Source organism: Triturus cristatus, chromosome 11 (assembly GCF_964204655.1).
Source record: "Triturus cristatus chromosome 11, aTriCri1.1, whole genome shotgun sequence".
NCBI classification, from domain to species: domain Eukaryota; kingdom Metazoa; phylum Chordata; class Amphibia; order Caudata; family Salamandridae; genus Triturus; species Triturus cristatus.
The window spans coordinates 122708507-122734443 of record NC_140594.1 but is presented as its reverse complement, the minus strand read 5'-3'; the positions used below and the strand labels follow the sequence as shown (position 1 = coordinate 122734443).

General features: G+C 45.4%; 1 protein-coding gene across 2 annotated transcripts in view; it reads left to right on the top strand.

Moving 5' to 3' along the window:
* The window catches only part of SFI1 (SFI1 centrin binding protein), a 531261-nt gene that overhangs the window by 204357 nt on the left and 300967 nt on the right, over positions 1 to 25937 (top strand). For both annotated transcript variants that reach the window (XM_085635878.1, XM_085635877.1), the window contains exons 7-12: positions 3040 to 3142; positions 5350 to 5506; positions 6877 to 7038; positions 7455 to 7525; positions 14694 to 14786; positions 19693 to 19790. In XM_085635878.1, coding sequence (XP_085492004.1) covers positions 3040 to 3142; positions 5350 to 5506; positions 6877 to 7038; positions 7455 to 7525; positions 14694 to 14786; positions 19693 to 19790 — 684 coding nt within the window. The remainder of the gene's footprint in view (positions 1 to 3039; positions 3143 to 5349; positions 5507 to 6876; positions 7039 to 7454; positions 7526 to 14693; positions 14787 to 19692; positions 19791 to 25937) is intronic.

The window sequence follows — 25937 nt, the reverse complement described above, 5'->3', positions numbered from 1 at the left end:
TTTTCGGGGCATTCAGTGGCCTGGGTGGGTGAAGTTTTGATAGGGCTTCTACAACATTGGCAGTCATCTGACTGTGAAGGGCTGTGGAAGTCAGCTGAAACAGATGTGCCTTTGGGGCATCAAGCGTTAATTGAACTAAATATTGAATTTTTATCTGTTGCCCAGGTTTGTGGGTCACCCCTCTGGTAGGACAGTGCCCACTATGTTGAGTCACTGGAAAGAGCCACCATTGTGAACAACAATCATGTTTTGAGGAGCTATATCCTTTCCCTGGCGTGTCAATAAATAGAGAGCGGAGACTGCCTGGCCCCTGCTCCGTTGGCCCATAAAACATGAGTGTTTTTGGGAATGAGTCGTAATCCTTTATTTATACAGCCGGGAGCCCTGAGGCGGTTCCTACTAGTCTGCATCATTAACAGAGCTTCCATCAGTGAAATTCCTCAATCTTCCTGATAGTATGTGTAGGCAGTACGCAGCACCAACAATCCGGTGGGGGCGCCCAGGATTTTCTGTGTTTGCCCCAGGGGCTTTGTTCAGGCGTGTGCTGTATCTGGAGGATGTAGGCGCCCCCTCCTCACCTTGCAGTGGGCTGTGGGATCAGTCTCTGATGTCGGGTGTTGTTATCCATGCCCCAGCCCACACGTCATGGTGTGACAATAATCCCTGCTCTCATTTGCTCCTTACTTCATTGCGCCTCTTGATTGCAGTGGATTGGAGGACCCTCCTGACTCCACAGCGTGACTGTCTGTCAGAGCCATCGGATGCAGTGGACCTTCAAGGTCCCTGCGGCTCTAATTTTACCTCGCATTGTCAGTCATTTCAGTAGATCTCATTTTCCATCACAGGAAGTTCCAGGGGCCCAAAACGCCACTGCTAACAGGTCAGCCTCAGTGGTACCACAGAATCTTTGTTTCCAGTACGAAGTGATCATCCCTTCATTAGTCTAAAAGACTAAGAGTGGAAGATCCTGTAGAACCTCAACAAATCATAGTCCGCTTGGCCCGCGTAATGGCCACGCTCCCCGTTTAGTTCTCTTTGATGGTGTCTAATGCCGCTCCTCTTTATACGTTTGAACTATTCATCCACCCTCTCTGACGGTGACTGTATGGTGGTAAATGATAGAGAACTGATATTAGAAGTAAGTAATTTTCTGCAAAGCAAGTCACACAAAAACAATTTGAAAAAGGATTTTAAAGATAGTAAAAGTACCAAACAAGTTCCTTAACGTGGGTTGTGTATCTGCTCTTCAATCCAAGTTTAAGCAATAATGCCAGGTGAATGTATGGTTGTTTCTCAATGCAGCTGCTTTGTAAGTGGGTGGAACATTTTTTAGTGAAACTTTTGTAGCTGTTTTCTCCTTTCTAGAGTCAGTCTTTGGTTTACTGAGTAGGATTTTTTTGATTTTCGATACTACAAGCTAATGCAAGATGCAATCCATCTGGAGACACGCCGATTTGGTTAATATGACCACAGATTTTCTACTTCCTTTTGTCATGGTAAAATCTGAGGACTCTTCTGATATTTGTAATATACAGGAACACTCCTTTAGGGGAAGTACAAATTGTAAAGAACACAGACTAAGAAATAGTATGGTTCACATAAATATCTTAGACCACTTTTGAGAGAAAAAGGATTGTTGAGAACAACAAGCTTAGATTTCACTGACTTTAAGAGGCTGAATGCCAAATCTTCCAGTCAGTTTTCCAGGATAGATCCATTTTGTCGGGAGTTCAAATGGGCAATGCATTCAATTTTCTTGAACCGCATTAAGTTCCCCAGGAGTACATGGTATCCTAATTGGGGTAAACATTGATTGTCCTTATATCTTTTACAAAGTCCTTTATCACTGGCATCATAAAGAGTATATTTTCGACAGAATGTTATTGTAGGCCGTAATAGTTGCAGGAAGGGGCACAATATCTACCTTTTATATATAGATTACAATCGTGATCTTGATCTACCCAGATGCATTAGATATGGCAATACTGCCTCTTCCTGGCATGGAATTGGATTGAAATCCTTCAACTCTGACAGAAAACTGAAATCTGTTCCATGAAAAGAAACTATTCCTTTCGTTAATTTACAAAGATACCTTGCATCGCCCAATGTCAAGAGTGTTCTTTTTTTCACCAGCACCATTAATCAAGTGTTGTAATTTTATGGCCAAAATAATTATAATGCAGTTTTATTTGCAGAATAAGTAAATTAGTTTGGATTGATAATACTTTATGAAGCCAAGTTGGAAAGACATACGGCCCTGAAACCTTGAAATTGTTCAGACATGAATTTTTCTAGGTCAAATCAATTTTTAGTGTCAGATAGTTTTCAATTCGGCTCCAACTGGGAACATATGAGTGATCTTCAATCAGCTTGCAAGTTTTCTCTAGACCGTAGTTAAGTGTATTAATGCTTGCTAAAGTATAATTCGTTATTTGACCACGTATAGTGATAGATCTAAAGAAGAAAACCTGGGCATCTGATACTATGGTGAGCCATCACTACAACTATCTGTCCTTCCAGAAAGCAATTTAATGGACTTCTCATTGCTGGCCATTCTTTCAAAAAACAAAAAGGTAGAGGCTTAAGAGAGTGAGAGTGCGATATTGCAGTGGATCTCATACTAGAAGTGTGATCACAATATGTAGCAATTGTGTGATCAGATCAAAAACAATGAGTTCTTATTCCTTTTTTCTAGGCATTTTCGTTTGTCCTGTTCACCTTTCTGTCATTGTCACTTTGTTTTTCAATGCATGTTTTTTGTTTTTCTGTTTGCTGTAGTCTCTTCTTGTTTTCCCTTGTCATTCTCTTGATTTGTTACATGCTTTCTATTCCTTTTTGGTTTTTTTCAGTTGCATTCTCCTACATTTTTGTATTATTCTCTTTACTATTTATTCTTTGACTTTTCATTCCCTCCTGTTTTTCTTTGTTTTTTTGCTTGTCTCTTACTCACTGTCCCCTCTCTATCCTACCCATTTTAACTAACCATTGTCACAGTAACTGCTTTGTGTTAATGCTGACCTTTGTTGCCCTCTTTCCTAGTATGACATGGAGCTTGTGGATTCAGCGGCTGCAAGAAGTTCATCGTGTACAAGACCTGAATCTTTTAAGTCTGAGGCACTGGGCTCTGAGCCTGCAGAGCCGGGTATGCCACCCATTTTCTCCTTTCCATTACCTGTTCTCTCTCCCACCATTCCTTTCAGCTCTCCTACCTTGCTATACTGTTACGGTTTTGGATATCCCTCTCCTTGCCCTTTTTTCGGTCTTGCCTAAAGACTGCTTTTAGCTTTCGGTTGTCGAGGACCCCTTCTGGACAATAACCTTACTTATAGTTTGCTTGGGTCAAGGCTGCTTACCATTGGTTGGCTTTCTTGTCAATCTTATTTGCTTGCTTCTTATTCAGTGTTTTCCTATTCCACTTGTCCTGCCCTAGGAGCATAGTTTCTTTGCCATCCCTTTGATTGGATGTCTTATTCCACAGCTCCACTTCAGGGAACTACTGTTTTCTATTTCTTGCAGCATTCCATATGAGTGATGTTTTTCTTGCTCTCTCCCTATTGTGCTGCTTTCCCACTCTCTATATTGCTCCATACTCTCCAGTGCTCATCTGTTTGCACTCCCCGCCCACCATGCTCTGTTTTGTATTTTTTATTTCCTCCCCCAGCCAACTCCTGTTAATCCCATCCCCCACTGTTCCCATTGCTCGTTGGCAAAAAGTCTTACTTCGCCTGTCCCAAAATTGCAACCCCAGCCTCTACACAGTTTAAAATAAAATGTTTTTGTTTTTAAAAAAGAATTAGACTGTGCAGGGCCCCGTAGTTGCAATTGCAAGTTCACTTTGACACACGTTTTTTAAGTTATCGCTCCAAGGTGGATATCTTCCAACTAATACCAATAAATTAGAACTAAAAACAAAACGACGTAGAGTCATTACAAGTTTGTGTTAATGCATACATGTGCCTACATGGTCACAATGGGGCGCTGTAGTGTAATGCAGCATACCTGTGCATGCGTGATGATTCATGCACGCGTGTACATCAATGAGCTTTTTAAATACATTTTGCTGATGCTCTCAGTGCCCTCCTCTCCTTTGTTTCCTGTTCCTTTCCTTGGTCTCACGGTTTGTCTCGTATCACCCTTTCCCTTCTCAACCCTCTCTCTCACACTGTTCTGTTTTCGATGTATTCCTTTTCACTTCACCCATCTTGCTTTTTTAATTTTATTTATGAAGTTTTATAAAGCGCAAACAAGACCAAACTGTTGGTGTCAGAGCACTGTACAACCTAACAAATAGCATCAAATATACAAGGAACAAAATATAGAATATACAGCATGAAAAGATAATGCAAAGAGACATAGTGAAAACACCAGCAATAAAATCAAATTGCCATGGATAGTCTCCTCAGATAGGAAGGAGAATATTCAATACTCTCATTTTTACTTCGTTTTTGAAAAGTGTACGTAGGGATGGCCCTGATCTCTGGGGGAAGAGCGTTCCAAATTTCTTGGGGCAATTCCAGAGAAAGTTCTCTTACAGGTTTTCTTTTTGTGAATTATTTTGGGTTTCAGCAGTTGGGAGCATGTACTACGAGAAGCTCTATTCCTTCCGGATAGAACCAGTTTCTGAGCCAGGTAGCGAGGGGTGTTGTGGTGGATGCTTTGTACGTCATGCATGCTATTTTTAGGTGGATCCTAGATTCATAAGGTAGCTGGTTCAGAGAGTGGAGGGCCGGGGCGATGTGATAATTTTTCTTTATGCCTGTGATGAGCCATGCAGCCGCATTAAGGGTAGCCCTCAGCGGTGCTAGTTTTATTTTCGGTAGGCCAATGAGGGTAGCATTGCCATAACTTCTCACCTTTCTCTTCTCAGTCAGGCTTTGTTTTACCTTTTTGTGTTGGTGAGGCGCTGTCTCTCTCCGCATAAGGTGATACCTTCCATCCCTATTTCTGCATCCCAGCTCTTATCCTCAGTCTTTCCTTCCAGTCGCTTGAATAACCACTGCTTTTTGCAGGTTCCTTTCTAAACACCCATCTTTTGTGCCCCATATTTTTCATGGTGTTCCTATATCTCCTTGGATATGTTGTTTTGTCATCTTGCACTTTTGAACACATCAAATTTCTTTTGTGAACTGCTTCATCTCTCCACCACAGCTTGGAATTGTCACTTCAAGACAATCCAGCATTGACCACTGGTCACTCTACAAGAAGATTGCCACTGTGAACAAGTCCCCTGCGTGGCCTTATTTTGTTTTTGAGTCTGCCTTGCATGTCTTGTGTCAGTTCTGTTGCACCTCAGTCTCCCCACCGCTCCTTCCACTGCTAATGTCTCCATTGCTCTTTCTTTTGTTTCAGGCCTGGCTGCAGTGGACTGAGCACGCTCAGCAGGCCCAGAGGTGCAAGCAGCAAGTGGTCCAGGCAGTGAAGCATCACAGTCTTCATCAGCAGAGGCAGACATTACTGGCCTGGAAGCGGTACATGCAGATCCGCAAAGAGAAGCACCAGCAATACCGTGAGTCAAAGCCCCAGAGACCTTCCCTCATAAGAGCTCCAAAGCGCTTTAAGAAGTACAGAAAATAGTATTAAAACATTCATATGCTTGTGATAAACCAACTCACAAAATACCTTCTTTGTATAGTGCTTCTTATTAATGGTTTGGGGTATCTTAGTGCTTCAATTAAAAGGTGTTTTCTTTATCCAGTTTAATGGAAATGATTGTATTGATCTTGAAAGGATTGGAGACGAAGTCCCTAATTTCTCTGTTCGCGGTATGTATACTTCGTTGCAACGGCGATGGAGTATACATACCGCCAACTTAATAGTCCGACTGCCCGATTTAGATGCGGGTGGACCATAAGAATGGCTGTGGCAGCGACTACTCAATCTCCGCTATAGCCAAACCTCTCCCAGGGAGTAAAGGCCGTCAGAGAAATGGCTGTATGTCTGCCCACCCAATTAGGATGGGTGGACATATAGCCATTCATTTACTGGTCGTCACTGCCAGGCAAACCCTGGTGATAAGGGACAGTAAAGTGGCAATAATGCTCCCCTTGCCATGGAAGATGACTCCCATGACTAGGAGAGCATTACATTCTTTTAGTTTCATTAAAAAAATCCAGCCAGCCTGCAACCGTTTCTGAGAAGGTGTGCCTTGCAAGCACTCTACTGTACCGTGCTCTAGCTCGTTACCTTTAATTGTCTTTCCACCTGTTGTGCCAATAGAACAGTTTCCCTAGTTGTGTGCTTGGATAATTGTTGTCCGGTTTGAATGTAATACATTTCTAGCTGTGGGGAAGTGATAGCCCCCTGCTGCAAGTCTTTGAGGCTGTCTCTCCTGCTTATTCCCTCGTGGTGTGCCTCTGAAAATCTTCCTCCCTGTTTCTCATGGCCACTGCAGTGGGTGTTTGTCTCTCATTCTTGCTAGATGCATCTCTGGGGACGTCTAAAACTTTCCAATACCTCTTGCGGTGTGTGCCTTATTCTCTGTTCGTATCTGTGAAATCTTGAAAAGTGTTTGTCTCTGATAACCTCTGAAGCAGTGTGCACCTGCTTCTCCCTGTAGTGCGGGGCTTCCAATGAATCTTTTGTTCTTTTCAAAAGTATCTCCTGTAAGTCTTCAAACGTTTGTCTTTGTAATACTTATAACCATGTATGTTTTCTACCTTTGTCTGTTTAGGCATCATTCAGTTTGTTTTTCTGTAATTGCCTGCTTTCTTGCGTCTGTTTGCTGCTCCCTGTCTAGTTGTGTGTCTGCAAAAGACTTTCAATGTCCTTGTGACAACTATATGATTACCTGCCTTATCTAGCTGTATTTCTGTGCCTAACCGCCTTGGTCCATGTCTTTTTACCGGTCTGGCTGTATGTTGTTTTTCCTCCTCCTAGAGCTGGCCCGGCGGATGTACTCGGACTCTCTGACTCAGCGCTGTTTCTCAGGCTGGCTCTGTGCCTTGAAGCATCGGAGAAGCGTCCGGACCCATCAGGAGCGCATGGAAGTCCTGGCATCACGCTTTGTCTGTCGGAGAGCTCTCAGCCACTGGAAGCACTGTATCCTTCACACTGACTGACTGTCTGAAAGGAGGCAGGGGCTGGTGTGTCTGGAGACTAGGTCAGCTCGACTGATCTATGTGTGTTTGAAAGCATCAACATATGGATTTAATGTATTTACAGAAGAGATGATGGCCTCTGTTTGAATAAAGCGCCGCTATTATTGCGGTAGGAGTGAATACCTGAGGCAACTTTAAAAACAATTCTCTGCACCCCATGACCCTCTCTTCTTCTTTCCTTTTCATTCTTTCTTTCGTCCCCATTAGATAACACTTGTGATTGGTGCAGCTGGAGGAATGGAGAGTGGTTGGGAGGCAGGTGGGAGGGCATGAAAGTAGGGTGCACCCTTCACAGCCTGATACAGAAGGGTAGGTCAGTACTGTTTATAATGTAGTGTATTCCTAAATCTGGCTTAGATCTGGTGACGCAGTCTGAAGAGCGCTCGCTGTGGGTGCAAGCCGAGAGATACCATCGGCGCCATTTGCTGGTAAGACATTAATGTGAAACTATGAAAGGACACATAATGGACCTCATCATGGCCGCCTGTTGGTACCCGACAGACACCGGACCATCATGTAAACCTGATGGATTGAATATTGCCATTTCAAATGCTGTAATGGTTGCATCAGTGTAATTGTTTTGTGAATATGATGATTGTTGACAACGTGGCTGGTGATGTGATAGGGGTGTACCCTCGGTTTCTGTGTTTCCCCAAACGTGGTACCCTCCCAGTGTCATGCAGTGGCATAGTTTGTGTGTGGCGTCACCCAATGCCAGACCCCCCGCATGCACCAGAACTGGGCCTCATCGTGTGCCGCAGCACAGATATGCACTGGACAGTGAGCCTCACCCCTGTCATTGCACAGACATGCAACGTGCGTGGCCTCACCCAGTACCACACTACAGGTATACATCAGGCATTGAGCCTCACCCAATGGCACATTACAGGCCTACCCTTTACTGTGGCTTGCACATTCTTACATTTTCTTGTGGGGTGTCCTAAATTTGGGGGTTAGTCCTGCCCTGTTGTGTGTCACAGGGCATGTATGAATACTACAAAGCACCCTCTTCATGGGAACTTGACGGGAACCCTGCTGTGGCATAGCTCCATGATCTATTTATGTGGCCTTATGACTTAATCAAGCTACCTGTCCACCAAGGCAGCGCCTCAACAGGGGCATAAAGCATGAACTAAAAATGTATTGTGTATACACCACAATGACCTCGCTTGCTGCCTGACTGCAAACATGGAACAGTTCTTGCCCTGATTGAGTTTGTCTATGGATATTCAGCAGGAATGGGTGCACTTTTCACTTTTGTCACCTGCCCTGCATCTTACTTTATCAGCAGTCTCTGCTTCTAGCAACTTCACCATCTAGTTCACGTAACTCGCGGGTCGTTTCTTTTCAGCAGTGCTGGATTCTTCTCCCACTTTTATATTTCGTATTGGAACACAGGTTCATTCCTCGCCGAGGTGTTCAAGCCTCATGGAATGTGTTCCGTTAATTTTGCAAAGATATTATTAATAAACCACAATAAAATTCAATTAAATACATTTATTTTCTGGACATTTGTGAGCTGTTTCGCCACGAAAATCATTTTTGGATACTGAAAATCCAATCCTCAATAAGCAAAAATGTTTTCACTCAGAAGCACGCAAAATGTGACACGTAATGCTTACAAAATTCTCAATAAATAAATAAATTGATATCAATATAGTTGTAACGTTATATTTTTAATGTCTTTGGCATCCCTTTTAATATAATTCATCTATTTATGAGCTTTCAATCAATAATATTTCACACATGGTTATAATATCAATGCATTTCCTTGACCATATTGTCCTTTCTTCAGGATATAAGAAATTGGATTATTATTTGGGGTCGGGTGACTACTCACCTCAAGGAATTAATACAACCACTGTCAGGGTGGGCCTTCAAAGTCACTAAATTAACCTGGGCTCAGCCTTCTGGTAGCTATGCACAGAGCAGACAAGCTTAACTTAGGGCAATATGTGAAGTATTTGTGCAGTACTAAAACAGCAATACAAACACCGAGCAAAACATATCCCAAAACAAATTGGAAAAATTGAGACATCCAATGAGGGGAATGCAAGATGTGAATTTTTAAAGTTTTAAGTAGAAACAGCACCAAAAAGCACAAAGCAGCAATGGTAGTGGTTGCAGTAGAGCAGGATCTAGGCGCAGTTTGAGATCGACCACAATGGAGAGCGGATCACAAACGCCAACCGGGTTCATCTTGGTCAAAGATTAAACTTTCTGCATTAGTCTCCAGTCCCAAAGAACCACAGCAGTAAACTCTCAAAGCCATCAGGACCTCAAGGGAGGCACTTGGAGATTCAGCGTGTTTAGGCAGAAGCCAACAGCAGGGTCCAGTTGCTGGGCAGGTGCAGGAAAAGGCCCCCTGTAGCTTGTTGTCTCCCTGTAGCCACATAGGGCTGTTAACCTTAGAGTCCACTTCATTGCCCTGGCTACAAAAGGGAGCAGGTCCAGTACTTCAGGGATCATTTCAGGGTCACAGACAGCAGGTCCAGTCCTCTTGTGATCGCCTGCATGTCCAGAAAGTGTTCTGTTCTGAACAGGGTACCTGGAGATGCCACATTTATGACTGACACTAGCTAGTGGGTGGAAGGACTTTTTCAGTAGCTCCTGTTTAATACAGTCATGCTCAAAATGCCATGTTCAATGCATTTTTGAGAGTTTTCAGCCACACTAAATTTGTGCTCTGAGGAATTGGGGTATGTGGGGAGTGTTTTATGTCAATCCTACATCTAACACTAAAATCCAGTTAGACACGGGTACTATATTCACAATAAACTCCGAGACATATGTCTGTTAAGATAAAAGCAGGGTCCTTCAGCAACCAGACAGGGGATTCACAAGAATTGTCTTGGCATCCTCTTCTCTCCCTTTCAAGTGTGCCCCAGTGTTACGTGTGGCTCAACAGCCCTGTCAAGCAGTATTTAAGTGTGATGTTGCAGGATGCCAACAGCCCACACTCTGAATATTCTGTGGAGTTCAGAGGAGTCATCTCTGCCAATTCCGGTCAGCTGATTGTTTGCTCCTGAAAGGCATTTTCACACACATCTCAAACTATTCAGAGCTGAGAGCTGCCAGAGACTTATGCTGCTAATTAGTCTCTGACAGTTCATATAGGTAAACTGTAACTTTCTAAAAGTCACTTTTCCTGCATATTTATAAAAAATATGACTTCGCCATTGAGATGAGTTTTAATAACTATTAAAAATAGTTGTAAATTATTTTTTTCAATCTGATCCCATTCCAGAGATACAGTATTAGTATTTTAAACTATATTCTGGTTTTCTACATAGGACCGGTAAATCTGCTGCAGTGAAAATAGCTTTTTGGGCCTTGTTACTGTAAGATTAATTTTCTAGACGTCTCACTTTTAAATACCATGAACCCTATTGTGCCACTGCAAGGTTTACATAGTGGTGATTTATTAATATTTAAAAGTAAGGTTTCCTCCTCCCAAAAAGGGATATTTTTGCATTGAACTGCAGGGTTTACACTGCAGCACGTAGGCTACAGAGGGTTAGCCTGAAATCATGTTTGCCCTGCTACTCTAGTAGGCGGCACAATAGGTGCTGCAATCCATTATTTGCTTTTAACATCCATGGTCTGGATGCACTTTCTACACCATATGCTAGGGACTTATAGGTAAGTTAAATGTGCCAATTAAGAGTAAGCCAATTCAAGCAAGTTCAATGGGGGCAGGGAGGGCACAGGCACTCTATTCAGTAGCAGGGGGTAAAGTTCGCAGAGTGTTAAAGCCAGCAAAAATATAGGGTCCAGCAGAAAATGAACAATCTAGGGTGACCTCTCAGAAATGCAGATTTCCTACAGAGGGGTTCCCTGTTTCTCTCATAATGTGAACTCTAATTTTATTTTCAAATGTGCACGTTGGACTATAAATTAGTCTGTGTTTCAGCACTGAAAGTAAATGTCTAATTCCATTTATTGGGATTCAGAAGGTTGTGCGGTTGAAAGGTTTTAAGACCTTTTCCCAGAGTCTCTTTCGAATCTCAGACCGTATTTGATTAACAATGGTGTGCCAAACTGAGGATGAAAACCCCATCTAATCAATTTTTCCCCCTTTTACCCTCTAAAATTAAACTGTAATTTAAACGTCCTGGAAGTTGCTTGTTTGGTGTCCTTGCCATTGGAGTATTTTTGGAAAATAATTTGATTTTAAATGAAAACCTTTGTCAACCATGTAAAAAAAAAAAAAACAATCTTATTTTTGAAATTATTTTTTCTACTACCAAAACCCTTTTACTGTCTTTTGACTTTTGACATCCATTACGCTTAAGCCTCACCCACTGTCACCATGCAGACAGACTTCGATCAAAGCCCCTTACCCACCATCAAGCCATAAACATAAACTGAGCTTGCGCCTCACCCACTGAAACAAACGAGTGTAGCCCAAGGAGTAAGATCTATTCAGTATGTAGGAGTTGATTGTATAACGCAAACCTAGCCAAAATAGGGTTAAGCACTGTACAGTGTCAAATGCAAAGGTGCAGTCAACAAGTGATTGGAGCAGTAGCTCGTTTGTGGACTGTTACTGCATCGTAATGAAGTGTTCTTTAAAGAGGTGTCGGAACCCAGGTATTGGCTAAGCAGTTAGCCTCTCATAGTGTCTAGACTTCAAGCACACTACTCACCCTGCACTCGTATGACACTTCACTCACCTGTACCCCTTACTACTCAATCTGCAATCTCACTCAAAGAAGGCCATCACTAACCATACATTAATTCGTCCCACTCTGCACTTACATCCACACCCAAATTCATATGGTCACCTCACTCACCCTGCAGTCACTCCTCTTACCCTACTCTCACACTGTTGCGTGGCTCACCCTGCACTCACATGGGTACTCCTGCCACCCACACAGCGCAGAGGTTTAATGTGCTTGCTACAAAGAACGTGTACCATGCAGATCAAAGAACTGAGGGTGAGTAAACAATGAGTAGTGCTATAAAAAATAAAATGTTTGCCAGAAAGGTGCTATAGAGCAATGAGGTGCATTGTTGGTGAGTGGTAGTGAAGAAATTCATGGAGGAGGAGGAAATGGGGGAAATGTGTGCGACCAGTGCTAGGGCCAGCCCTGGCTGGGAGTGTTCGCCCCCACCCAAATTTTAGGTCTAGTTGCGCCCCTGTACACAAGTATGGGCATGTCCTGCCCCATCAAGGTTTTCTTCCTAAATTACAAAAGGACACATTTACAGGCATTGCAATCCAGCCTTTCAGGGGGCACTTGATAGAGGCAGCTCTGTTTTTGCCCTGATGGCCTGGAATAATTCCTAAACAGATTCTTTTAATATTTGCAGAGAAATAGTATTGGCCCAGGGCACCCAAAATCCTTAACCAGGCAGGTCGCTCCCCCCATCTGCCACGCAGCCCCCTGTGGGTTGAACCTCCGTTGCCGCTTTTGCCGCCTGACTGCTCGCTCCCTTTTTTATTCTGTACCCCTGCGCTTGGCTTTCTGTGCCACTTTGTTTTTTCATTCTGTGCCCCTGTGTTTTGCTTTCTGTACCCCTGTGCTCTGTTTTCCCTCTCCCGCCGTTTTTTCCCCGGGTTTTCCCCCGCCGCTGAGCCCCTGCGGCCCCGCCCCCTTCACTCCCATTGGCCGCCCCGCTCCCACCTCCCAGCTGCTCCTCCCTCCCTCTGCCCTCATATGGAGGCCGCGTAGCGGACGCGCCGAAGGCGCGCCTAAGGCAAGCCCGGCTGTGCCCGTCCGCGCCTGGACCGCACCCAGCGCCAGAACCCCTGGACCCCGCACCCCCCGCAACGCCAGACTGCACTACGACGCAAGCACCCTCCACGCACTCAACACCAGACGAGACCACCCCTGCTACCGGGCCACCCCGAAACGCACCCAGGGGCCTTTCACCTGCCGGAACTGCAGATTCACCAGCATCCAACCCTCCACACCACCAGCCAGAGAACCCAACCACCTCCGCTGCATCCTCCTCAACACCCGCTCCGCTCACAAGCACGCCATTGAACTCTGGGACCTCCTAGACTCCACCGCCCCCGACGTCGCCTTCCTGACGGACACCTGGCTGAACGCCACCTCAGCACCAGACATCGCCATAGCCATCCCACAGGGCTACAAGATCTCCCGCAGAGACCGCACCAACTAAGTGGGAGGAGGAATCGCCATCATCCACAAAGACTCCATCAAAATCTCAACGAACACCGATGACACCCTCACCACCGCCGAGCACATGCACTTCCAGATCCACACCGACCCCAACACCACCCTCAGAGGAACTCTCATCTACAGACCTCCCGGACCCCGCCCACAGTTCAGTGACACCATCGCCGACCTCGTCAGCACCCACGCCCTCGCCTCCACGGACTACATCCTCCTCGGGGACCTGGACTTCCACCTCGAGAACAACAACGACACCAACTCCACAACCCTGATCGACAACCTCGCCAACCTCGGACTCAAATAGCTCGTAACGACACCTACTCACGCTGCCAACATAAAAAAAATTTCGTCTGGGGGGGCTCAACGTACAAAAGTTTGAAGACCTCTGGTCTAGAGGCTCCTGCATGCTGAGCGTGTGGCTTGCCAGATGTCATCAGAGAGGCTAATACCATGCCGTGGTCCCATCCATTGTTAATAATCATGCCTGTTGATCAGTAGTCTGTGCCCGCTCTCACACTGATACTGTATGTTGGGCTTCGGTTTGAACCATTTTAAATGAATAGGCTTATACCAAGTAGAAGGTCCCATGAGATATTTAATCTCGAGCCTTTACTGAGCAGTCACCTGCACCCAGGTTAAATTGGGTGACATATTAAGCATGGGTCTTAGCATTGTAAATAAGCAGGTGTAACTCCTGTAGAGGGTCCCATGAGAAACTAAAATGTAGGCATATATTGAGAATTGATCTGCACCCATTTTTCGTATCCTGAGAAGCATTGAGCATGTGGCACAACCATAAACATGCAGGAAGTACACCAAGCAGTTGGTCCATGCAGTGTAATACCAAGGCACAGACCATGCTACATGCTTGCATATACACTGAACATGAGCTTCACTCGTTGTCAATAGATGCGAATGCTACGTCGTAGTTCCCATTCATTGTGAAAGCACAATCAAATATTAGACATTGCCCTTTACCTAGTTTGAGTGTGCTGGCATTGATTGAGCAAGGGCACCACTGATTTGAAGGAAAAGCACTCATACACCAAGAAAATGTGTCTGGTTCTGTGTCCGGTACAGACATCCTTTGAGCAGTGGTCCCACAAAGTATCATAATGCACACAGTGCTTTAAGCTCATTATCATGGTGCAGTGTACGCTGGATCTAGTGTCTGGTCATTCTTACCCCTGTGTTTATGCCTCCAGGACCAGTTTTCTGTCAGCTCATGAGTATACCTTTCATGAATCCATTCATTTCCCAAACATGACAACAATCTCCCAATCCTGTACTTGTATATCTAGCGTTTAAGCCCATACTTCTAATTGGAAGAGTGAAACCCCAGATCCAGGAATGAAAAGTGTTGTTGCATGCTAACCACGACTTGTTGTATATGCTATGTCTCCATCGAGGCATGAATGTTCTCTCCCTTAATTCTTCTCTGTCTGTGCAGTGCATTTGTTTCAGCGCCCTACGGAAAAACATTGCCCACACTCGCATGCAGCAAATCAGAAGAAACCTGGCTCTGCAACAGTATCAGGTCATGGTGAGATTTGTTTTAACTTTATCCCTGCTTTCTTCCCCTGGTTGTGCTTTCCAGCCAGTCTACTTCACGCTCTAAAGTTATGTCCCTTGTTACTTTTCACCACTATTAGAATTGCTTTCTGAAAGTCCCACTTACTTTTTCCACTTGTTTTGTTCACCATTTATTCACATAAATGATAATACTGCTGTTCTTTCAGTCTACAAGCGCTGTAAATATTGGGTGCTACTGTGGTGTATCATAGGATCGTCATTGATTGTCATGAACGTAGAATATTCCCACCTGTGTGCAGGGATCCTGAACACTCCATATCCATTTAGTAGGACGTACATTTAAAAGATGTGGAGAAGCAATTGGGCTTGGGGGGCGGTTCTAGATCTGATGAGAACTCGCAGTCCACCCCCAGCGAGACAGCACATGTGGTTTACCCAGGCACTACCACGGGTTCAGACCGTGAGGCGGACGATGGTGCTTCAGAGGGGGCCCCACAAGCCAGCTCGTCATTTGTTCGGTACTCTTTGGCCCTGTATAACGGAAGTGTGGAGGGTGCAGTATTTGCTGCCCTAGCCGGGGCCAAAAACAAGAGAAAACGGAGAAAGGGCATAAAGATGGGGACTAACGCAACCGATCACCAGGGTGCAGTGGCGTGGAGGGCATAGAGGATTGGTTCAAAGTACATCTTGCCTCAGTCGCTGGGAATATCATTCAATCGCATTTTGAGACATTTTGGGGGACCCTTATTTTTTTTTGTGAAAATCTTTTTATTAACTTTGCTCAAGGTCTCATACATTACACAGCAGTGTTCAAATGCCTCGCAAACAAACAGCATGACATTGCACATTTGAGGACCAACTGGGCAGCAAAATGGGCCAGCTACAACTGTCCCCCCCTCTCCCCCCCACCCCTCATAGCTCGATACTTGCACCATGGACCCCACACCCTCTTCCATTTGTTTTGGGGGACTTTTAAAGAGGACTTGATTAGTTCTATTAAAATTGCTTTGGAGCCTTTGTTAACTAAAATGACTTCCATAGATTCACACCTAAAGAGTATGAGGGAGCCGACTCGGGCCGAGACACCAGGAGCCCATTTGGGTATAAGTCATAACCAGGCTGAATCATCTGAGGGAGCGCGACGTGGTTTCTTATCATGTGAACCTTATGGGTGATTTAAATAATCGAGCCTCTAACAATTTCGAATCTGGTGTTTCTTTAATTCCTGGAGGGTCTCAAACTCAGTCTGAACAGTTAGCAGTATCTGCTCGAAGTGCGAGGCATAGGCAGACCTCACGAGGGCAGGGGAATAAATGTAGGCTTCACCTGCCACCGTAGGCCACCCCTCTTACAGCTGTGTTAGCCGGGGCCCCGCATCTTAAAGATAATATTAACGAGTCTTCTGAAGAACTGATTCGCAAAGATTCCGATTGGTGTACAAGACTATCAGAGGGTGGGACCAAAGCAGCTTCACATATTATTATGGCGAGACGAGTGGGGTGGGTGGCCAGGGCGTGAAGACAGTCGATGGAGATTGTATTGTGGTTAATTTTAATCAGCCTAATGTAGCCCCTTTGCTTTTCAAAGAACATGGTAACTGTAGCCCAGGAGAAATTAGAGCACTCCCTTTGGGCTTTTTTTATCGCCCACCTAGGAGAAACATTGATGTAAATTTTATACCCCAGATCAATCACACTAAAGAAAGACCACAGACAGGGTGGGTCCCCCGGTGGTCGCATAGAGAACATCATTTGAATAGTGAGAATACGAATACACAACCTGTCAGATTGTCTACATTTGGGGTGGCCCCAGGCTCTAGATTTTCTGGGAATACATTAGAAATTACTAATAGATTTGCTCCTTTGAGCCAGTTAGACTCCAATGATTATACTTCTGCACGAGGCCAGACTTATTGGAGTCGGTCCGCCCCCAGCATGAGTGCATTAACACGAGAGGTGGAAAGAGGGACAGATACCCTGAAAATATTACGTTGGAATATAGCTGGCCTAAAGAATAAGTGTGATGACCCCTCTTTGCCTGGCTTAGTGAAGGAATATGACATATTGGGGCTCCAGGAAACATGGGATTCAGAAAACACATTTTGGCTGGATGGTTATACCTCTTTTGCGGAGGCTGCGCAACCATCCGCTGCAGGTCGGGCAAAGGGTCACCTGCTCACACTGATCTCCCTAAAAGTAAAAGGAAGCTATTGTAAATTAGATACAGGATCAGTGAACTGTCTAGCGGTTGAGATTAACCCAGCACATGCGCCTAGGTTTCTCATCATTAACTTTTATAATTATTTTGATAAGTTACTGGTCAATGAACATTTATGCACTCTTAGTCACTTCTTAGAGGCCTATAGAGATAAACAAACCACCAAGTTCTCGATTATTTTGCGTGGCGATTTAACATCCATCTGTGTAACAAAAAGTGCCAGGTGTTTGATGAACTTGGTCCAGGTGATAATGCAGAGACCCACTTTGAACACTCTACACAAGGGGGATGTCTATAGGATACTCTTGCAGATTTTGGGTTGGTCCTCCGAAAAAGGGTAGGGGTTTGTTCTCCACTATTGATTATATATTTGTTAGCACAATTTTATCTCTCTATGTAAAGGAGAATGTGGTACAATGGTCGCATCTTAATGATCACAACCCTATTTATATTAGTCTAAGGGGTTGTTTAAATACTACAGAGGTGGTGGAGACCAGGGCCCCCGATCCCATATTGAGAACTAGGGATCAAGGGCGTAGATTGAAATGGGCTAAGGTGGTACCAGACCTCTTCTTGACCGACATGTTAAACGTAGGCACCGAGATAGCTATCTGTCTAGACAGCACCCAAGGAGGAGAGGCAACTGTTGTAGCTTTTGAGAAGATCTGTAAACAGGTAGATAGTGCCCTCTCCTCACCTATGAAAGAAGGTGTTCAGAAGGCAGAGAGGTGGTTTGATTGTAACTGCTTGGCTGCTCACCGCAACGTATTACTCGCCCTGAAACAAATACCCCAGGACAGAAAATAGAATAGCTATGCTAAGGGCAGAGTACAAGCGGGCACTACGCAACCGCAAATCTGAAATCAAACAAGAGGCATGGAACGATCTATTGTCTGTGGATGTGCTTAAGAACAGCGCAAAATTTTGGGAGATCGTTAATAGACCCTTCTCCTCTGACTTGGGGGCTAACATAGTGGAGTGTAACATCCCTGAAGAGCTCTGGTTTTCCCATTTTAAACACATCTATGGGGACCAACCTGCTCAGGTGAATACAGACCCTACCTGCCCTAATGCTGCGTACAGTACAAGAAGTGGCTGTGGCTATAGCCCAAATGTCTTGTAATAAAGCACCGGGCCCAGATGGGGTCCCGGCTGATCTTTTTAGGTTAGATATCAATTTATGGTCAAAATGTTTTTAATCTAGCATGTGTAAAAGGGTTGCCTAAATCATGGTCAACATCTATTATTGTCCCTGTTTTTAAAAAAGCGATAAGGGAGATCCAAGGTGCTACAGGCCAATATCGCTGATCAATTCCACCGTCAAGGTGTTGGGGAGAGTGGTCCTCAGCAGATTGACAGGATGAATTGATGAGCATGATGTCATGTCAGACCTCCAATATGGTTTTAGGAAAGGCAGAGGCACCATGGACCAGTGCCTTAACCTCTACCTTTCAATAGGGAAATATACAATGGCCAAGAAAGGGACTTTACATCTCGCCTTTATGGACCTTTCCTTGGCGTTTGACCTGGTGAATAGGTCCAAGCTCTGGGATTTATTATTAGAAATGGGGATGGATAAGAATATTCACTAAGGTAAGGGTAAGGTATTCACTTATCCATACAATCCTTGTGAGAAAAGGATGTGTGCCTTCTGAGAGATGGGCAGACTCCATAGTGTGCCTATCTAACTGTATTAATCTTAAAGCCACATTTGGAGGGCTGTCTTTGTTTCAAATGGCACTGACTTTCAAATGCCATTGACTTTCACCCTTGCCTCAAGAATTCTGCCTCCAACTTTCTCTTGCATAGCTTGTGGTTGCTTGCCCCTTAGCTGATACCGATCACTGTGCTGGGGCAGGCTGCCTCTCCATCATCAGCAACCACCGTGTAGTCTTTCCATTCTGTCTCTTGCCTCTGAGGGGTTACCTAAAACCTTATTATCTTGCTTATCTCACAGAGTATTGTCATAGTCATCAAGGGCCCCATATGTAAGCCATTAGTTCTGAATTATCAGGGTAGGACTGAGTACACTGTGTCTCAAGGTGAATGTGTACATAGCTGGTATTTATTTGTATTGTCTATGGATCATGTTATTCATCTATAGAACAGATGTTGTCTGTGGTACAGTGTACTGTCTACACTACTTCTTGCTCATGGTTTTAGATATCCTGCCTGGGCCATGTATCATCTTGGTTGCCCCTTCAGAAGGTCGGAGACCTGAGGGGAGGTAACTCGTCCCCACACATCCAATGCAATGGTGGGGGTCACTATACAAACCTCCCCAGAGATACTTACCTTCACCCCTGCTCCTTCCCATTCCTAACCTGTCTGGATCAGTCATCCCTAGTGGTTCAACACCCAAATCTGTGCTTCCAGTAGCACATGGTAATATTTGATCTCAGTAGAGAACTAGAACACCACTTTAACTTAGAACACATTAGAGAAGTTGAAGTAGGATGTAATAAGGAGTGGGACATGTAGTTGGAATAATGCTAGACAGCACAATGTATAATTTTTTTTCCACATTTATGTTACACAAATTAACAATTTGGGGCAAATGGAACTGAAAGTGCATGGAATAAAATCCTGCTAGTCCGCTAGCTGTCCAGTCTCTGCCTTCTCCATTCCCTTCTTTAGTGTGCTTCTTTCCTGGTATGTCTTTCTGTACATCGCATTGTTTATGTTGTTACTTCCTTTAGTTGCTGCAGAGGTTCTGGAACTGTTGGAAGAAACGGTTGGATGAAGTGGAGGAGAACCAGCAACTGTTGCTCACATCGAAGGCTCATGCTCACTACAGGTGCTACAGTGGTAACCGTGACCAGAATTCTGTGTTCATCGGTGCTTGAAAGAAGTTGGCAGTGTGAGGGCTATGGATTAATTTGAGACTGGCTGTGTGAGGAAGAGCAGTGCAGTAACTCACAATGTGAAGGTTTGCAGTTTGAGAGCTGAAAATGCACTGTGCACGGCTGTTAACTGACTTGCAGTGTGGGGCCCGAGATGCAGGAAGCAAAGCTGTAGAAAGTCTGGTGGTGTGAGGACTGAATAGGCAGTGAGCAGAGCTGATGGAGACTAAGGGATGAAAAGGCAGGGAGTAGTACTCTATGAAGATTATCAGAGGTGCAGAGGTAAGGAAGGTGCACTGTGACTGGAAGCGTTGCAGAGAGAGATAGAGAGCTTTTGGAAGACAGGCAGATGGATGGACAGACATCTGAGGCAGTTGTACTAAATGATGAGTGGCAGTGTGAGGACCGAAGACACAAATGCAGTGCTGAATGAAGACAGTGTGAGGACTGGAGCGGTATGAAGATGTGCTGTATGAAGGTTGGCAGTGTGGGTCTGTAAATTAAACGGGTAGGGGTATGTGAAGACTCACAATGTGAGGGCTTGAGATACTGGACATTGGGGTATGGAAACTGGTGGGATGAGAGCTGGAGGGAGCAGTGCTTAGTATACTGCCTGCAGGTGCAAAGGATCGACGTGCAGAAAGCAGCGCTGTTTCAACGTTTTCAGAGAGAGGACTGGGGTAACGTGGAGTGTGCTGTAGGAAGTTAGCCATTGTGAGGGATGGATATGTGGTGAATACTGTTGTGTGAAGGTAGGCCAAAGGAGTAATATGCATTTGGGGTGTGATGCATGGAGTGGCTGAAGATATAGTGTTCAGTACTGTATGGATAGTTGTGGGATGAGAGTTGGAGATGGAGAGAGCAGTGCTTCATACAGATCAGCAGTGCGTGGGTTGAAGATGCAGGTAGTGTTGTTTGAAGGACTGGCAGTGTGAGGGTTTGAAAGGGAGTTAAGAGGATATGAAACCATCAGTGTAGTGGGTGGGCACATTGTGGGTACTGTGAGGGCTGGGGATAGTGAGTTGGGAAGTTTGAAGACGTGCGGTGTGAGACATTGTGAGGCAGTTTGGAGCATATAAAGATCATTGGTTTGGCGATTGGGTGTGCTGTTGGCAGTGTGAGGGCTGGTGATGGGGATGCTTGAGGAGACTGTTATTGTGAGAGTTTGAGATGCAGTTAGCACTTCCAGTTGAAGATGTGGCAGTGTGAGGGCTGGACATACAGTTAATGGGTGTGAGGGCCTGATATACAGTGAAGTACTGAATTTAAGACTTAATATGAGGGCTAGATCTGCAGAAAGCAGTGCTGTATGAACACCAGCAGGGTGAGTACTTCGGAGCCAGTGAACTGGTGTAGGTAAACTGCCAGTGAAAGGGTTGCAAATGCACTGGGCAGTGGTGCGTGAATACCCGCCATTTGAGGGCTGAATATATAGTTGTACAATGATCCATGATACTGGCATTGTAGACTTAGAGCAGCAGTGCTGTGTAAAGGGTGGTATTGTGAGGGATGGAGATGCAATGGGTACGGATTTATGAATACTCTCATTTTGACCGCTAATGCTAAATGGAGCAATTCTTAATAGATAATGCTTGTATATATGAAGAGTGGTGGTGATGCAGTACTATATGAAGGACTGTGCTATTTGAGCATTGGCAGTGTCGGGCTGGGAGAACATGACCAGTACAATTTGAACATAATCGTCCACTATCACAGTTCACACATTGAATACCATGTGGTCAAGGATGTACAAATATGTCGCACATAGTGTTATCAAAGAGTCCCAGCTGATAGCAAAGATCAGAGTCCCATAATCACGGTCATCCCCACAATGTTGGAGATCATCCCCACTGCCTTCCCGGCATCAATTCCTTTCAGTGTGTTCCAGACACAGGTGTATAATCCATGCTGATAAAGCCTCATCAATAAAATATTCATATTACCCTTGTTTAGTTTACGTTCGAGAGTAATGGACAGTTCAGCCCACCCCAGTCGGGACTATTCCTTGCTCTAGTTGTGGGGTAGAGGGTTGCCGATGCCATTCAATGTATGCCCTGAATGGACCCCATATTTCTCTGGGGCGAGAAGGGGAGGGTAAAGTGGTGGAATATATCTCGCTATTTGTGTTGCATGATGCTAAACTACTCATCCAGCACTGCAATGTGGGGACTGTTCTGCGGCCCCAATGGATTGCAATCTCTCTTTTGGCTAGCAACAGACTTAGGGCTGCAAATTTTCGCATTTTTTCGGTGGGGAAAGTTAACCACATAGCCCAGTAGCGCCACCTATGTGGTGGGAACCAGGGGGAGATCAATCATTTCGCCCAGGGTCGCACGTACTGCCTCCCAATATGGCTCTAGGAGTGGACATGTCCATGTAAGGTGTGCAAAGTCGGCTTGAGGGGCCGCACATTTGCAGCAAGTGTGGGGTCTGGACTGATCTAGTCTATGGGATTTGGCTGGGGTAATGTACATTCTGTGCAAAAAATGTAAATGTAGCAGTTCGTGTCTGCTGTTTAGGGAGATATCCTTTGTAACAGCACAGCATTTAGCCCATTGATCATCCGTGATTGGGCGGCCGAGGTAGTCTTCCCAATCCCAGCAGATTTTGTCATCCTTTACCGGGATGATCCCTGAGCAGCTTTGTATAGTTTGGAGATGAGGTGAACTCTTTGTTCACTTTCTATGACCAGGGACAGAGGGACAAATGATTCGGGTTCAATTGGGAAACCAGGCAGTGTAGCGCACAGAGTCGAGTGTAGCCGGCTCAACACAAAGCTATCCATAAACGTGGCATCGGGAAAGTGTCCATCTTGCACAGAAAAGGCCTGGCCATCAGGGTATAGGTCTCCGAGTTTTGTAATGTCGAATTTCGTTAACGTGCGCTGTACAACTCTCTCCCCTGTAATTGGTAACCAATGGGCATTAGGGAGCGGAAGGGAAGTGGAATACAGCGTGGTGGTGCCCATGATCCGCCTCAGCTTCTCCCAAGCCCAGCTGGTTGTAGGCACTGTATGTCTTTTGGGTCTTTGGGGATGCCCTGGGAAAGCACTGTGAGTAATGTCTCAGGAAGAACGAAGTCAGATTCCGGATGAAGGAACGGAATCCTGGCATCCGGGTGGTACCATGCGTAGGCGTAGCTGCATTGGGCTACTAGGTAGTATAAGTGCAGATCCGGTACCCCGTATCCCCCTCTCTTATACGGCAGAGTACCTGCCATCGGACGCGAGGTTGTTTGCCCCCCCCCCCACCACCACACCAATCTAATAAGGAGGGATCGTAACGTCAGGAAGAATCTGTTAGGGAGGGGTATCGGGATATTATTAAAAAGATATAAAAACTTGGGTAGAACCACCATCTTAACGATCGCAACTCTGCCCGCGACAGACAACGGTGGCGTAAGCCATGGTTCCATTTGTGATTCAAGGGCACTGATTATCTGCCCATAGTTGAGGCGTATAATCAAAGCTGTGTCCAGATGGATGTGGATGCCTGGTAGTCAAGGGAAAGATCACCGATTTGTGCCAGTTGATGCCGAGACCCGAATGTCAACCAAATCTGATTATTTCTCTTATGAGGGGTTCTAAATTGGCCTGTGGCTCCCTCACATAAAGAACAGTGTCGTCTGTATAAATCGAGACAAGGAGAGGGCCTGTGTTGAATTGTAGGCCTTGCTGTAAATGTTTTTCTTGAAAGAGGCGAATTAAGGGATCCATAGTAAGAGGCGACAGAGGGCAGCCCAGTCGTGTACCTCGGGATAGTGAAAAGGGCCGGATGAGCGTGCCGTTCAATCGGAGTCGTGCAGTAGGGCGGCATTCCCATACGGCGCATAACAGACACAAAAAAGGGCCATTCTAAAGAGTCGAAGGTTTTCTCTGTGTCGAGCAAAATAGCCGCAGCCGGGGTGTCTGGATTAATTCTGTGAAGAACTGTGAAAAGAGTCTGTAAATTGAGCGAGGTGGATCTGTGGGGGACAAAACCGGATTGAGCTGGAGAAATAATAAATTCCATCAATTGAGATAGGCGCATGGCAATAACTTTGGCCAGGATTTTATAGTCCAGATTTAATTATGACAGAGGTCTGTACGACCCGCATAGTTGCGGGTCTTTGCCCGGTTTGGGGAGGAGAATAATGATGGCCTCACGCAGGGTAGGGGGGAGATATTGTTTCTCTATGGCCTCCTCGTATACCTCAATGAGCTGTGGTGCCAAAAGATCTCTGTATGCCTTGTAGAAATCTCCTGTGAAGCCGTCTAAACCAGGGGCAGAGGAGGATCTAAGGGAGTCGATGGCAACAAGTACGTCTGCTTTGGAAATCGGTTCTGTTAGGAAATCTTGCATGTTCTTGTCGAGGTATACTAATGCAATTTCAGATAGATAGGCTTCTTGGGTTGTGGGATCACGCCCAATTTTAGAAGTGTAAAGAGCTTTGAAATAGTCCAGAAATTCGTCCCAGATGGCCAGGGTGGAGGTAAGTACTTGGTTAGCGGAAGAGCGTCATTCTGTGGTGTAGGCCTTGCTGTACGGGGGCCGAAGCATCTGGGCCAGCACACGACCCGGCCTTTCACCCTCACCGTATCGCCTAGCGGTTTGGTATTTACCCAGAAAAATAATCTCAAGATCCGCTGCCTCCCTATAGTCGGCGAGGAGGGTGAGACGTCTTCCCATGGATTCCGGAACAAGGGGGTGCTCTGTGACAGTGTCAAGCTCCGCCAGACCGCGCTGGGTGCGAGATAACGTGTTGTGCAGGTCTTTGAGAACTCCGGCATGTTTGGCAATGCAAACGCCCCGTATGTATGCCTTGAATCCCTCCCATAGGATCGCCCAGGTGTCTACCGAACCAGTGTTGATGGTGAAGTATTCTTCAATGGCCTCCCATATTTCATGGTTAAAGAGATCTTCATGAATGGCGCGACTCAGGAAGCGCCACTGACGCTCAAACCCTTCCGGACAGGGGACATTAAGGTGAAGCAAAATGGGAGAGTGGTCTGAGTATGTTCTCGGAAGCGTCGTGAGCGATTAAAACCAACTGGAGATGCCTGGGGAAAACAGCCAGTAATCGATCCTAGTCCCGGTGTGGTATTGGCCAGCATAATTCGTGTATTCGCTGTGGGTGGGGTTGCGCGAGCGCCAGATGTCTATTAGGGAAAGTTGTTCGCGGAAGTCTAATAGCGTCCGGCGTGCGTGAGGTTTGGAATCGGGGGATGCGGAGGTGCTATCTAGTGCTGGGTCAGCAAGTAGATTGAAATCTCCTCCCATGAGGAAGAATACGGAACCCAATTTCACGAGCTGAATGTATAGGGAGTGAAACAATTCTGGAGAATCAGTGTTCGGGGCATTTACGCATACTAAGGCCACCTGGTTATCTACCCTCGCTGTCGGTAACTACCGAGCTGGGGCTACAAGGGAGCCTCTTGTGTATAAGAATAGCTGTGCCCCTGGCATAGTTGCTATAATTTGCAAAATACCTATGGGCACCCCAGCTGGATGTAAAGTGTGTAGAGTCGGATTTGGGCAAATGTGTTTCCTGGAGGAAGGCAATATCAATTTTATGTCGTAGCAAATAGTGTAGGAGGTGTCTCTTCTTGCGGTTATCATTAAGGCGCGAATGTTCCATGATAGTAAGGATAGGCCGAAGGAACCCCCTACACTGCCCAGCTGGGCCATCTAGAGGTTGAGACATGTCTGACATATGGGATTCGTCTCAAGTAAATACTATCCGTGACAGTGAACAGTCGCGTGAAAATCCAACAACATCTATGCATTAACAATTGTCCCCCCTCCCCCCACCCAATCTCACTACCAAGAAAGTAAGGCCTACTTAAAACTGGAAACGGCATACAAAATACCAATCGACTTGACAGTAAAATGAAGAAAACCCAGAAGAGGTACATGTGCAAAACGTGCGACCAAACCAAAGTGTACACCAAAGTCATTTGAAACATTTCACAAATATGAATATCATTATCCCAAAACAGTTATATAACGATGAAGAAGGAAATACTTAATGTCATCAGCCAGAACCAGTCCCTGAGAAAAGATCTGCTGTGTCTTGGGGAGGGACGGGCACCATCCGCAACTGTCTGATTGTTCTGCCTTCAA